The sequence below is a fragment of the Mobula hypostoma genome, chromosome 6, assembly GCF_963921235.1.
Source record: "Mobula hypostoma chromosome 6, sMobHyp1.1, whole genome shotgun sequence".
NCBI lineage: Eukaryota > Metazoa > Chordata > Chondrichthyes > Myliobatiformes > Myliobatidae > Mobula > Mobula hypostoma.
Genome location: NC_086102.1, coordinates 147,074,365 through 147,090,658, shown reverse-complemented (window position 1 = coordinate 147,090,658; position 16,294 = coordinate 147,074,365). Strand labels below are relative to the sequence as shown.

Below are 16,294 nucleotides of genomic sequence, written 5' to 3'. Positions count from 1 at the left end.
TTTCCGGTACTTCCTCGAGGGAAGGGAGTTCACCGTGTATACGGACCATAAGCCCATCACCTTCGCACTGGCCAAGGTATCGGACCCATGGTCCGCTCGGCAGCAGAGGCACCTGTCCTTTATTTCAGAATTCACCACGGACGTCCGTCACATCACAGGGAAGAACAACATCCTTGACGACACACTGTCTCCACTCAGTAGGCATATCGTCCTCAGGAACAGACTATGCAGCACTAGCGGAAGCACAATGGTCGGACACCGAAATCCCGGCTTACTGCACCGCCGTTTCGGGGCTCCAGTTGGAGGACGTCTCCATTGGCCCGGCATCAGATCGACTCCTGTGCGACGTGTCTACCGGCAAACCCTGACCCGTGGTACTAGCAGCATGGAGGCGCCGGGTGTTTGACACGCTGCACAACCTGAACCACCAGTCCATCCGGGCATCCATCAAGCTGGTAGCGGACAGATTCGTCTGGCACAGTTTGCGCAAACAGGTCGGACACTGCCAGATCGCCAAAGTCCAGCGGCACGTTAAGGCTCCCCTCCAGCAGTTCCAGCCGACTCACAGGAGGTTCCAACACGTGGACATCATTGGCCCCCTGCCAGTCTCCTGGGGCGCCAAGTATATCTTTACCATGGTAGACAGGTTCACCAGATGGCCGGAAGCCGTACTGCTCACAGACACATCCACTGAGTCCTGTGCCAGGACGCTCATTGCAAACTGGATCACCAGGTTCGGCCTCCCAACGGACATCACCTCCGACAGAGGGGCACAGTTCACGTCTGGTTTGTGGACAGCACTGGTGCAGCTCCTGGGCACCCAGCTGCATCACACCACAGCGTACCATCCCCCATCCAACGGTTTGGTAGAGCGATTCCACCAGCATCTCAAGTCAGCCCTGATGGCGTGTCTCAGGGGCCCCAACTGGACAGATGAGCTTCCCTGGGTCCTACTGGGCATCCACACAGCCCCCAAGGAGGACCTGGACACCTCCTCGGCGGAATTGGTCTACGGCACCCCCCCGTCAGTCCCAGGGGAGTTTCTACCAGAGGCCTGAGGTTTGGAAGAAACTCCAGCAGCGGTGTTAACGAGGCTGCGGGACAAGGTAGGGACACTGGCACCGGTCCCGACCTCCAGGAATGGTCCCAAGCCATCCTTCACCCCTAAAGACCTGCGAGACAGTGAGTATGTTTTTATTCACAGGGGTATGCACAGGTCACCTCTACAGCGGCCATACGAGGGACCCTTCAAGGTGATCCGGCACAGCAGAACCACGTGTGTTGTGGAGGTGGGTGGCCAGGAAGAGACTTTTACAGTGGACCGCCTCAAACCGGCACACTTGGACATTGAGCAACCAGTGAGGGTACCCGCACCGTGCCCCAGGCAAGCCACACAGACTGGGAGCTCCACTCCCCCGATGGACATTTCTTGGGGGGAGGGGTGGTGTGGTGGCCCGCACACGCGGGACTCAAACCGCCATCGGGAGCCGCGGGCAGACACGCAGTGGTGCGTTTGGAACTACCCCCTTGGGACGTACCTTCCAGGGACAGTCTGACATCACGTCCGCCCTGCAGGTCGCAGGGGTCCTATGGGAGGGGAGATTTAAGCGTGTGATTTTGAATTAGTAAAGGCATTCTGAGTTCAGCTCTCTCTGCCTCGATGTGTTTCTTTAGTAGTGCGTTTGCGCGCGACTACAGTAGATGCTTTTTCAGAATGATATTCTGCAAGGTTTTTTTGTTTATGAACAGAATCAGTTTAGAAACTAATTCACTTGTATTTTTGGTGATACAAGTAACTGCTGATGTGGGAATCTGGACCAAGAAATAATCTGCTGCAGAAAATCAGCAGGTTTTGCAATGGAAACTTGGGGGGGGGGTGGGGGTGGAGGGTGTTACCCCTGCATCCGTTCCTCCAGCAGATTGCATGCTGCTCACTCGTAGTTTCTTAGAAACATAGAAAATAGGTGCAGGAGTAGGCCATTCGGCCCTTTGAGCCTGCACTGCCATTCAGTATGATCAGTATGATCAGAACCCTATACCTGCCTTCTCTCCATACCCCCGATCCCTTTAGCCACAAGGGCCATATCTAACTCCCTCTTAAATATAGCCAATGAACTGGCCTCAACTGTTTCCTGTGGCACAGAATTCCACAGATTCACCACTCTCTCTGTGAAGGAGTTTTTCCTCATCTCGGTCCTAAAAGGCTTCCCCTTTATCCTTAAACTGTGACCCCTTGTTCTGGACTTCCCCAACATCGGGAACATTCTGCATCTAGCCTTTAGAATTTTATACATTTCAATAAGATCCCACCTCAATCTTCTAAATTCCAGAGAGTATAAGCCTAGTCGATCCAGTCTTTTATCATATGAAAGTCCTGCCATCCCAGGAATCAATCTGGTGAACATTCTTCGTACTCCCTCTATGGCAAGAATGTCTTTCCTCAGATTAGGGGACCAAAACTGCACACAATACTCCAGGTGTGGTCTTACCAAGGCCTTGTACAACTGCTGTAGAACCTCTCTGCTCCTGTACTTGAATCCTCTTGCTACGAATGCCAGCATACCATTCGCCTTTTTCACCGCCTGCTGTACCTGCATGCCCACTTTCAATGACTGGTGTACAATGACACCCAGGTCTTTTTGCACCTCCCCTTTTCCTAATCGGCCACCATTCAGATAATAATCTGTTTTCCTGTTCTTGCCACCAAAGTGGATAACCTCACATTTATCCACATTAAATTGCATCTGCCATGAATTTGCCCACTCACCTAACCTATCCAAGTCACCCTGTATCCTCTTAGCATCCTCCTCACAGCTAACACTGCCGCCAGGTTAGTCATCTCTGGAGGTCAAACAGACCAAAAAATACAATAAAATTTGTAAAAGGTATTGAATTCCTTACTTTGCTACAAGCCAAGTGAAGAGCTGTATTCTTGTTGTTGTCTTTTAAAGTTAAATCTGCCTTTGCACTGTTTACTAAGATTTCTGAAATGAAAAAAAAACATTAGTTAATGAAACTGGAAACCTCATCTACAGATAATCACTGTAAGAAATTGTTGAAACTACTGAAACTATGGGGAATGATTATTTTGACGGATGAACTAAGATATGCATGCTCTTTACATTTTCCGTATGGGCCCCAAAAGCTAAAATATTAACAATGACTCAAAAGTTAGCAACATACTTTATTTGACAGACATCTATTTCAAATTCTATGATTCACTTTTAACTAAATATTACAGGCTTCACAATATGGTTATTTTGGGGGGATTTTTCAGCACTTTTATGCAGCTTGAAATTAGTATTTTCAATATAACTTTTTCCTCCAATGAGAATTGCTTGATTACATGACTAGAAATAACATTTTTTAAAGAGTCCTTTTCTACAGATTATGACTTTGTCCTGTCCAAAAAATAAAAATAATTGTTTAGTCCTGCTTTTTTTCATTCCCCAGAAAATTCTTAAGCTGTTTGGCAATTACATCAAAATATAAAACAGTCAGCATTGCTGATTTAAAGGCCAAATTCTGTCCATAAATGAATACGGTATTTGAATTTTCATTGTTAAGCCCCAATAAAATTTCCATTTCATGGTTGAGTCTGAAAATTTTAAAAAGATGAGATTTGTAAAGTGTGATAAACCAATTCTATATGCAAGCCACTTTCCTAATGATTTTTTGTTGTGTTCCCTTTTCCATGATTAATGTTGGTGCAACATTGGAAAATCTGAAGTAGTCTGCAACACAGATCACTTTTTTAAATATTTAATTGTAATTTTTCTCTTTTGATATAAATACTCCGATCATAAAAATTATATATTTAGGACTGAGCATTTCGTAGCAACTCATTAATTTTTTTGGAAGATCTTTTTCCTTCAATCCACAACACAGCTGATTTTGAGCTTGAGGGTCACAAACATAGATCAAATTATTGCATAATTTTTTTCTTTAATTTCATAATGTTTTGTTGCTTCACTTTTTATAAGCTCCAGATTGATTGCTTTGGTTAACTGTTTTCCTTTGTATCTAAATGGCTCTAAATCATCTCTAACCAATCTTACATCAATTACACCTGGAACATTCGATTACTAATTAATCACCAAAGAAATACTATTAATAACTATTCTTTTCAAAATGATAGCATTGCAATTTACTGAAAGCAACAGTACAATATAAAGTAAAATGAAATGTTCCCTTAAAAACAGATTTTCCTCGGGTGGAGAAAGAAGATGAAACCACAACTTGGGTGGAAAACAGTTGATCTTCACATGATGAGGGATTTAGTAAAAATTAAAAGGTCTTGGATTGTGAAAACATATTGGGCAACACACACAAAATGTTGGAAGAAATCAGCAAGTCAGGTAGCATCTATGGACCCTTCAGTCAAGACCTGAAACATCCACTGTCCATTTCACTCCATAGATGCAGCCTGACCTGCTGAGTTCCTTCAGCATTTTGTATGTGTTGCTCAAGATTTCCCACATCAGCAGAATCTCTTGTGTCTTTGTACTAGATCATGCTAGATCACACACTAATCCCTCAGCCATGCATAACTGCTGCTGCCAAGGGATGGATTTCGCTGCCATGTGCACTGCGTGGTCACTCCATGAGGTAGAATAGGCTGTGGCAATGAACCAGAGACTCTGCTCCACCATTGTTGCAATGACAGCTCACTTATTTCTTTCACTGTTTTCAAATATCTCTGATAGTCAGTCAGGATTAAATTTTTTTAATTAAAATAAAATTCAGTTGAAACATTGTTAATTACAAGCATAAATGTACAGTGAAATAGTCAGATGAACTTACTTGTTTAAAAAAAAGAATGCAATCACATGAAAAAAGATGGCCATTCTAAAACCAAAAGGTCAAAAGCAAAGTGCATCGGGACACCCAGCTCATTACATTCCAGAGCTACCATTGGGTTCAGTGGCTGTCTAACTGCACAGCAAATTTTAGATGAACCAGCAACTAAACTCCAATACACTCATACTTCTATCGTGCAGTTTTTAATCACAGAAGTTGAAGACAACCTGAACAGCAAACTGTATCCATATGAAGCAAATCAAACCAAACTACATGTAGTTTTAATTTCTCACTTATTTTCAAAGGCACATCTGGTTTGGACAAATTTACAAACATCACACAATAATTTAACACTCTGCTTTAGCTTTAATACTATTTTGCAAAGCAGAAAAAAAAATCAAAATGACATACCTACAGCTCCACATTGTCCATTTTCAGCTGCCATCATTAAAGGACTTTTGCCTGAATTATCAACTGGATTCACTTGTGCATTATGATTTAAGAGCAATTGCAAACACTCCACATGGTCTGTAAAAGCAGCTGCATGAAGTGGTGTTCTGAAAGTAAAGATAAATATAGATGTATGAGGTTTTTTTGTAATTTAATCACTAAGTACCAAAAGTATTTGCTTCTGCAATCACAGCTTAACTTTAACAAAAAAAAATACTGTTTTGTCCAAGCATACATTCTAACTTGTTATTAATTTAAGCTCTGCATAGATTTATGATTGAAAATTAGTGGTTTTGTGACTCATCTACTAGTCTTATATCATCCTGCCATACACAACCATATATTCCCCTTAAGGTTAGAAGGTTAGTTAGCACAAGAGAATGGAATTTTTCAAATTTGAAGTGCACTCTATACTGGTTTTGCATTGTAGTTCAATGCACACAAGGAGCTTGATTGAGGCAAATTCATTTCACAAAGAACTGTTTCAGTCAGCAGACAGATTTCTTTTGTTCCAGTGGTCAGGACTGCATTTGAACCCATGTCCAGAGGTATAACATTAGTGCCTATTGTACAATGCCATTCACTTCCCCCTACTCAAGGGTCTAATCAGTCTTCCCGAGATTTGAACCATATGAAGAACCAGTTGCAGTTCTACTTCAGCTTAGTATCATATTTCAATATAGAGATATTTAAATGCAATCAGTTTCCCCAAAAACAATACAAAACTAAATACTAACATTCTCATATCCAAGTAAAAGTAAATCACTGAAAGAGGTACTTAAGTAGTCTTAATTTTAAAAAGGCAAAAGTTTCAAGAGTTAAGTTCTCTCTCTCCCTAGAAATTACATAACAAATTGTCATTCCAATATGCATAAGGTATTGTTTTAATAATATTTTTATGCATCTAATACATTTTAATTTACTTGAAAAAGAAATTCAGTTTATCACCGGAGTGTTTTTGAATACAAATATTTTGACAAAATAAATTCAAAATGTACAATCATCTATCTCTTTGTTCTTCATACCTTCCTTTGCCATCTCTGGAATCAACAATGGTGGTACCTAAAGCTTCTATTAACATTTCTGCACAATTTTCATGGTCATTTATTCTGCAAGAAAAACAAATGTGCATGGTTATATTGCCAGAGCAGAAACATTTGTGCAACAACTGATTTTGGAATACCACACATTTTATTATCCAGGCAATACCTCCATGCCAATGTTATCACATCATTAATTAAGTCCAGAAGCAGTCCAAGATAAATAGCCACAACTTTGTCTTTCAAATTTCATTCTTTAAGTTTGCAAACAAGACTGTTTACAATTCTGTCCTAAAGCTCCTTCCAAACATCCACTTCTCTTCATTTCTACCTTCCTCAAGCTGTACCTTTAAAACCTCTTTCCTGGATCAGTAATTTGATTATGCCCTCAACTTCAGTTTGGTGTCAAATTTGGATTGATAATGGTGACAAAGTGCTTTCAAATAGTTTATGCAATTTGCATTCTATTGAAAAACAAGCTGTTGCAATGCCCCACCACAGTAATTTTTTTTGAACACTTAAATCTTTAGGATACTCAGCAAGTTATTTCAAATATTGCAAAATTCTTTCTGATATGAAATTTAAACATAATTTCTATGACCTAATTTATGTCCTTAGCACCAATTGAAAATAATCCAAGAGGTCAACAACACTATGTGGAAACTCAAACACATGTTTTCCTACAAAACGCAAACACGAGGAAATCTGCAGATGCTGAAAATTCAAGCAACACACACAAAAAATGCTGACGAAGGGCCCTGGCCCGAAACGTCAACTGTATCTCTTCCTATAGCTGCTGCCTGATCTGCTGCGTTCACCAGCACTTTTTGTGTGTGTTGCTTCTCCTACAAAAGCAACATTTGAAATAAGGAATATCAGTTTGTTAAATTAACTAGCCCAAATAAGAAAGAAATGAACTGTATGGTGGGAATAATTGCAAATATGAATTTGCAGGAAATCTCCCTTTGGTGTTGCAAACAGATGGTCTAAACAAAACCATTGTTTCGATATGCCAATGGTGCACTCTATTACAGTTCATGCAGGTCATCTGCTGATAGCCCTTAATGCTCAGCAGCAATGCTTTAATTTATCATGGCAGCTCCGCCACAAGGAGCGCAGCAAGCTGCAGCTATATGAACCATAGCTGGTCTGCAGGACGCTGACCTGCTCAATTTGCTACCTGAACAGAGGAAGGTCAGTCTGTTTTAGTTCCACTGAGCCAAGAGTTAATATGCACTATCCACAAAACATGTGTAATCTAAGACACCATGTACCATCGATAAGCTTGCAATCCTCACTATACAATCCACATTCTTAGCTTGTTAGCCTCTTGATCAGGGAGCAGAGAAGAAAGATGTCAGTAACTTTCTTTGTAATGCTGGAGGGCAAACTGCAAGATGCTACAATCGCTCCAACAACTGCCATGAAAAGATTATACCAGTAAAATTTGATTTTCATTATCAAGTTAAAAGTCACTGACAATCTGGACCTCAACCCACTCCAAGGTTAAGGTTGCAGCCACAAGCAGTGGAAATCACCTCTAACAATGTTTCTTGCTGAATCTGAGAAAAGTAATTGCTCTCAAACATCCCAAATAGCCAGAATTTCATGCCAAAAAACATTCTCCTTCTCCTCCCACTTCCTTCAGTTTTTATCATCCTCCATTTATTCTATTTCCCATTTTATATTGAAGAAGAATTTTGTTCATAATGTATAAATTTTGAGCCATTCAATACTACTAAAGTTGTGACACTGCCAAAAAAAAAATCACCTATAAACTAATCTATAAGAATGAGTATATGGGTTCTTCCTGCTGCTTAACATATTCAGTTATGTTCATCTGAGAAATAGCACTGGCTGAGGTGCCAGGCTTCAAAACAGCAGCACCAACATTAAAGTTGCACTGCAAGCTTATTGACGTTATAATCTTCTGTTCTCTGCATACTTTTGGATGGTGTTTGTATGTATTAATTAACATCCTCAATCCTCAGAAGTTGCAAGCCATACTTTAAGTGTCTAATATTTTGTGAAAGTCATCTTAGATCTTTCAAGTATCTAAGAGAAGCCCAATTTTGTAAGCAGTGATAATTACCCTGAATTGTAATGATTCAAATGCTTTAACTTTCTCTTTCTCATATACACGTTTCACCCCTCAAACCTGACCTTGGTGTGTAAACCAAGATGCATGACTTCCTTCTATGCCCTCTTCTCCTCTACAGGGCTGTGTTTGCTCCCTCCACCCTCTCCCCCTTACCAGAGAGTGCAGCTCCCTCCTTATCCCCACCCCTCCCCTTACGTTATTGGTTTTCAGGAAATGCAAAATGGATGTTTCTCTTTCCATGCGGCAGAAGACATAAGATATTTTGCATGAAATTGATCAGTCAAATCTTATTTAAAAGAACACATAGCACATGTGTTCACTGGCAGCTGAAGTTTGTATGTTTTGATTAAAATAAATAAGATGTAAAACAAGTTATTTCACTTCTGATGTTTTTACTTTGACCCAAGCATATTTCTATCTGACTCTTAATTATTACAGATCAGCAAAAAATGTTAAAATTGTGATTTTTTTTCATCCTAAACTGTTCTAATATCTATCACTTATGAATTGGAGGAAAAGAGTAAAATCAAATCACTAGCTTGCAAGTACATTCCAAAATATGAAAAACATGCTTACCTTAAACTTCATTTTTAAAAATATGAATCATGTATAGGTGAACAAGTTTTGCACAAAGCAACAAAAATAAAATAATTCTAAATACAATAAACCTCCATTCATCTGGTAAGTTTTGGAAGTAGGTGGTCCCAGGTGAACAGATTTTTCAGACTATTTTGTACTAATAGTTTAATGCAATTTTGGATTTTAAAAAAAGGTGTTAGTCGGGGGAATTACAAATTTATCTGAGAACCAAGTTTCAAGGAAACAGAGTCCAGGTAAGCAGAAAGGAGAGAGCAAGAACTGGGGTCTCAGTATGCTAAAAGGAGTGCAGTGATCAGCACACAGTTAGCTAAATGCTGAACCATTAGGACTTTTGAAGAGTTGGTTAACAAATTATAATAACATTCACTGGAGACACAAATCTAGTTAATTGGCACCAAAATACTCAACTCTACCAAAAATACTGGAACTTCAAGCTTCTTCACTTAGATGTTAACATCCATAGGTTACACCACAAAAGCAACATTAACATTAAAGAATTAAATCTTTAAAAAAATTTTAAGCAGTAATTAAGGTATTTTTTAAAATGACAATATAGTCTTTTTTTTTTGCTCCCAACATTAAATAAAAATTTTATTAATTAAAATAAGCATTTATTTTTCCAGGACATTTAACACTAAAATAATATTTCAGAATTGAATTAAATAAGCTGAAATCCCTTACTGGTTTTCAAAATCATAAATTGTGCATACATCAATTTTCAGTTTCTTAAGATCAATTAATTTGGTCCATTACATGAAGGTAAAGATAACACTGAAGACCACCTTTAATAATCTCCAGAGTCTCTCAATGTATCTTCCAATAAAAATTTACAACTATGTATTGCTTGAAAATGTTTGAATTTGATTAAGTAATATACACAATATGGTAAGATGTAAGGCCCATTAGTCTACTCGGCTCATATCATATGTATCTAATTTTACTGCTATCTAAGGAAAAGAAAGAAGCATTAGGAGACTAGTTCTAATCTATAATCTTTCAAATTCATTCCCTCATACAGTATCTTCCATCTTTCAGTCATGTCTCTAAATCAGCAAATGTTATTAACAGCATGCTGAGAATAGAACATACCATGGATAAAAATTTCAGTCAGATAATGAATATGGGTACTAATAACAGTCATGAGGATGTCATAGACAACTACTTACAAACTAGTTTGTTACGTTTTCAATCCAATCATATCTAATTCTCTCTTCCCATGTAACATTAATTAGAATTAGAAAGATTAGCTCAGAATTGACTTACATTGCACAGTGCAAAGGAGTAAAAGGAGTACCAGAAAATTTTCTAAGTTCCTTTTGTTCCAGTAGAACCTCTAAACAACTTTCATGACCTAAACAAAACAAAATTTGTAAAATCTCTATCATAAAGAAATGTTAAATCCCTACACGAAATAAACTTGATTCTCACACAATATGTAACAAAGTCAAAGGCTTTAAATTAATCTTAACAGAATACCTGAAACTCATATGTAAATTACTATCATGCAACTTTTCCCAGATGGTTCAATATTCTATGAATTCATGCTTTCTGGTCATACATTTTTGTTTTTAGTACAGCAAATTTGTTTCTTTTAATACTTTTTCTTCAATTACATTCAACACAAAATCTGATTTAATTATACCCCAGCAGTTTACTTTTGATTTTTAAAAACACAATTTCCCATCCTTGAGCTTTCATCATTCCTCCACCTCTGCAAGAAAGTCCAAAACTGCTTGCTCATTTCGCATAATACTCAACCAAAACAAAAATTACATTTCTGGGGAATAGTAAAAAGTATACTATATTCCCCATTAAACATAATTGGAAATTTTTCAGTTCAGTTAAAGTAATTGTTCTGCAAATATTACATTATGAACAGCATATAAGGATGCATGGAGTTATGAGTAATGTATTAGCATGGACAGAGGATTGGTTAACCAATAGAAGGAAGAGAGTTGGGATAAATGGGTATTTCTCTGGTTGGCAATCAGTGGATAGTGGCACGTGCAGGGGATAGTACTGGGTCCACAAGTGTTCACAGGTACCTCCTGAGCCTAACAAACAGGCCACTGAGTGTATAATGGTGGATCTTCTGGTGTTGTAGCCCATCCACTTCAACGTTGGGCATGTTGTGCATTCAACGGTGCTCTTTTGCACACCACTGTTGTAACACATGGTTATGTGAGTTTCTTGTGCTGTCAGCTGAACCAGTTTGGGCATCCTCTGAGCTCGTTATCTCAAGGCTTTGTCGCTCATAGGACTGCCGCGCACTGGATTTTTTTTTTGTTTTTCACATCATTCTCTGTAAACTCTAGAGACTGCTGTGCATGGAAGTCCCAGGAGATCAATAGTTTGATCTCAAACCACCACATCTAGCACCAACAATCATTCTACAGTCAAGTCACTTAGATCACAGTTCTTTCCAATTCTGATGTTTAGTCTCAACAACAACTAAATCTCTTCACCATGTCAGCATTTGAGTTGCAGCCACATGATTGGCTGATTAGATACAGTATTTGCATTTTTGGACAGGTGTACAGATGTACCTAATAAGGAGGCCACTGAGTGTACACTAATGACTTGGAAGAGCAGACTGACTGTAGTGTATCTAAGCTTGCTGATGGAACTAAATTGAGTAGAAAAGCAAATTGTGCAGAAGATGCAGAGAGTTAAAGATAGGGTAAGTGATGGCAAAGGTCTGGCAGAAGGAGTACAACATTGGCAAATGCAAGGTTAACCACTCTGGAAGGGAAAAATAAAAGATTACATTATTATATAAATACTGAAACACTGCAGCAAGCTGTTGTGCAGAGGGACTTGAGGATGCTCATGCATCAATTGCAAAAGGTTGGTTTGCAGATACAACAGTTTATCAAGAAGACAAATGGAATGCCCATTGCAAGAGGGATTGAATTTAATAGCAGGAAAGTTATGCTGAAGCTGTAAAGAGGTGTTGGTGAGGTTGCACCTGGAGTACTGCAAGCAATTCTGGTCTCCTTACATGAGGAAAGATATACTTAGATACACTTTTAAACAAAAATACACTTTATTTAAAAAATTAACCAGACAGGGTATAAAATCAGTAAAAAAAAATACATGATGTTCATTTGGAAGGGGGATATTTCCATTACATTGAAGGTAATACGTCACCCTCTCCTCTCTCAGCCACACGCACACACCCTGCTTGTTAATGCAAATATTTAATCAGCCAGTCATGTGGCAGATGTTGTTCGGACCATACATCAGAATGGGGAAGAAATCTGATCCAAGAGACTTTGACCATGGTATGATTGTTGCTGTCAGACAGGTATAAGTATTCAGAAACTGCTGGTCTCCTGGGATTTTCACATCCAGTCTCTAGAACAGGTGTTCCCAACCTGGGGTCCACGGACCTCTTGCTTAATGATATTGGTCCATCACATAAAAAAAGATTTGAAACTCCTGCTCAGAGTTTAAAATGGTGTGATGAACAAAAAACATCCAGTGAGTGGCAGCTCTGTGAAATAAAAATGCCTTGTTAATGAGAGTGGTCAGAAGAGAATGGGCAAACTGGTTCAAGCTGACAGAAAGGTGACAAAAACTGAAATAACCATGCGTTACAACAATGGTGTGCAGAAGAGCATCTCAGAAATGCAAATGTCAAACCTTGAAATGGATGGGCTAACAACAACAGATGATCACACTGGGGGCCACTGAGTACCTAATAAAGTGGCCACAAAGTGTATACAGGCTTTGGAAGCTCTGCAGAGGAGGTTCACCAGGTTGATTTTGGAGATGCAGGGATGCCTACAAGGAGAGATTGAGTCACCTGAGACTATGCTCATTGAAATTCAGATGAATGACAGGAGATATTATAGAAGCATATAAAGTTATAAAACAGATAAGGTAGAGGGAGGAAAGTGGTTTCCAATGGTAGATGGGACTGAATCTAGGGGACATAACCCCAAGATTCGGGGAATAGATTACGGATTGAGATGAGAAGAAACTACTTTCCCAGACAGTAGTGAATCCATGAAATTCTCTACCCAAGGAAGCAGTAGAGCCTCACAGGTTTTTGCATAGCAGAGGAATTAAGGGTTATAAGGAAAAGGCAGGTAGGTGAAGATGACTCCACGGCCAGATTAGCCATGATCTTATTAGTTGGCAGAGTAGGCTCGATGGCCAGACAGTCTAATCCTGCTTCAATTTCTTATGTTCAAATGGCACTTTAATTTTTTTAAAGGAAACATTTCCATATATTAAAATATGAAATTATGTACCATTGTAACATGCCCAGTGCAAAGGAGTATAGCCATGTTTATCTGTTAACTTTGATAGGGTACTTATAGAAAGTGCTGAATGCAATAAGTTGCACAAAGTTGCATGACCACAGGCAGCTGCAAAATGTAATGGTGTCCTTCCTTTGGAATCACGACATAGGATAGAGGCATCATGTTCCAACAGTGTTTCTACACATTCCTCATGGCCGGTAACAACCTATAAAAGAAAGGCAACCAATATGTCCATAATCTACTTACATTGTGACTTAACTAAAATCAATCTAACAGAGAGGCATACAACAGAATACCTAAAGAACTCAGCAGTGCGAACACTATCTGTGGAATAAAAACATATGTATAAATTTTAGGTCAAGACCCTACATCAGGATGGAGAGGGAGGAGGAGAGATTGCCAGTATATACATGTATGAGGAAGGGGTGGGACAAAGGCCAGTAGATGATAGATGGAATTAGATGGGGGAGTGCAGGGAGGAATGATGGCACTAGGTGTGAGGGTGTGAGTGTGAATGGGATAGAAGTAGTGAACAAAGGTAAAAGAAATCTAGGTGGGCAGGTGACTATGTCTGGCAGGAGGACATCAGGGTGAGAATTGACTGGAAAACTCTTAGCTTATACCATTTGGTTGTAAGCTACACAAGTTCAGAGGTCGCTCTTCTGATTTGTACATGGTGTTTCAGTAGCAATGGAGAAGGCTGAGGATAGATAGATCAGTGTGGGAGTGAAAAGAATTAAAACAACATGTAATCAGAAGCTTAAGGTGTCTATTGTGGACAGAGCATAGGTGTTCTACAAATTGGTCACCTTATCTCCTCCTGGTGCAGACCAGGCATGATATTGAATTGTCAAATTTCAGGTAACCAATACCCCTGATGTTCTCCTGACACATACACACATGAGTTCATGAAGGTTTCTTCACCTTTATTCACCCTTCCCATCACCTCTTCTTCCCCATCCTATATGCCAAGCATCCCTGACCACTCCCATCACCACCCAAACCTGATTCCACCTATTACCTGTCAGTCTCCAACTTACCCCTCTCTTGTATTGCTATATACTGACAATCTTTCCTCTTTCCCTTCAGTCCTGATGCAGATTCTTGACCTGAAACATTGATTTATACTTTTTGTCTCTACTGATGCTGCTTCACCTATGAGTTTTCAAGCATTCCGTTTTTGGTTCTAGATTCTAGTATCTGCTGTTGCTTTTATCTACCTCATAAAGAGCTATGTTAGATTTACTTTAAGATTGATTTTACATTTTAGAGGCAAATTACATCATACATTCATACTGAACCTACTTAAAGATCAAACTTCCAATTCTAAAATTGAAACAATCAGTTTCTCACAAAATGCTGAAATAATTACAGAAAGTGCTGGAAATACTTAGCAGATCAGGCCACATCTGAAAAGGGAAACAGAGTAAACAGTTCGGATTGAAGACCCTATGTCAGGATCCGTTTCTTATTGAGAGATTGGTTTCTTTCCAGTTCTGACAAAAGATGAACCCTTTCTTTTCCCACAGATATAACCTAACCTGCTGAGTGTTTCAGTATTTTCTGTTTTTATTGTAGATTTCCAACACCTTAAGCTTTTTTAAAAAATTAATGTTGAAACTTCATTCAATTCTTCATGCCCTGCAAGTTTAATTTTGAAAAAAACTTTCCAATGTTATTTCAAAAACAGCTAAACAGCTCTCTGCCTCTACATTTTAAATGGATGGCTCACCCCACGATGCAAGGCTGTACATCCTTGTTTATCTGCTGCATTTACATTTGCACCTTTTTCAAGTAACATAATCGTGGCATCAATGTGTCCATTAGCAACTGCTAGCATCATGGGTGTTCTAGTGAAGAATATTTCAAAGAACATAATTAGTGTTTCATCTTACAATTGCCATGTATATAAAATCAAAACAAATCAGAGACTTACCAATCAAAGTATTAAATAACAAAGGACACAAGAAAATGAATAAGGAATAGTTTTACAGAAAAAGCTCACAATACTTAAAAGTAGACACAATGGTGTGCAGTAAGGCTGCATCCAAAGATTCTGAAGGAAGGAAAGAGAGGAAGATAAAACTGTGAAATTGCTAGATACAATCTTCCAATAGGGTTGTAAATTTGACTTCTGATTGGGTTGGATTGAATGTTTCCTGAAAATACAAATCCACATCCACAACCACAACTATCATCATTTGAAACCTTAAAAATAACTAATGGATTTGTCAAGTATAATTTCACATTCATGAGAGGACTTCCGGGTCATCAAGAGAATGGCGGCGTAAGGAAAAGGTCTCTCGACAAAAAAGAAGGTAAACTGCCCCAAAATCGAATTTAGACAAATACTTAATATTGCATAACTATATTAATAAAAGGGGCAAGGATGATGTCTAAGAACAAGAATAAAAAGTCCGCTTCGAAGGCTGATAAACATAAAGAGATGCAGCAAGGCGACGGGCCTAGCTCCCCCACGGCAAGCCAGGATGGAGATAACGAGGGGGAATCGGTGACTCTGTCTTTGATTCTCGGAGAGATTCGCAAGTTCCGACAAGACAACAGCAAACAGCTGGAAGATATTAAAGGAGAAATAGTAAAAACTAACTCGCGGATAGATGGCCGAAGCGAGGATTGTTGGAATTGAAGAGAAGCTACAAAACGCCGAGGAAGTGATAGCAGAAATGCTGAAGCTACAAGACCAGCTCCAGTGGAAACTAATAGATCAAGAAGGCCGCTCGAGAAGGGAAAATGTGAGGATCTACGGAGTTCCCGAAGGAACCGAAGGTAAACCCGGATTGATGATTCCCTTCGTGGAGAAGCTGCTTAGAGAGAACCTTGATATACCGGCCGCAAAAGACCTACAGATAGAAAGGGCTCACCGCGCGTTGGCACCACAGCCTCCGGCAGGCGCCCAGCCCAGATCGATTCTGTTCAGATTTCTCAGTTACAGAACGAAGGAAGAGGTGCTTAAAAGAGCATGGCAAAAGAAAGATTTCATGCAAAATCAGTTTAGACCACGACTACGCACC

General features: G+C 39.3%; 1 protein-coding gene across 6 annotated transcripts in view; it reads right to left on the bottom strand.

Moving 5' to 3' along the window:
* Positions 1-16,294, bottom strand: part of LOC134348485 (serine/threonine-protein phosphatase 6 regulatory ankyrin repeat subunit B-like) — a 164,113-nt gene that overhangs the window by 26,835 nt on the left and 120,984 nt on the right. For all 6 annotated transcript variants that reach the window (XM_063051940.1, XM_063051945.1, XM_063051946.1 and 3 more), the window contains 6 exons: positions 14,995-15,112; positions 13,251-13,467; positions 10,255-10,342; positions 6,276-6,359; positions 5,212-5,357; positions 2,902-2,984 (listed from right to left, as the gene is read on the bottom strand). In XM_063051940.1, the coding sequence (XP_062908010.1) occupies positions 2,902-2,984; positions 5,212-5,357; positions 6,276-6,359; positions 10,255-10,342; positions 13,251-13,467; positions 14,995-15,112 (736 nt within the window). The remainder of the gene's footprint in view (positions 1-2,901; positions 2,985-5,211; positions 5,358-6,275; positions 6,360-10,254; positions 10,343-13,250; positions 13,468-14,994; positions 15,113-16,294) is intronic.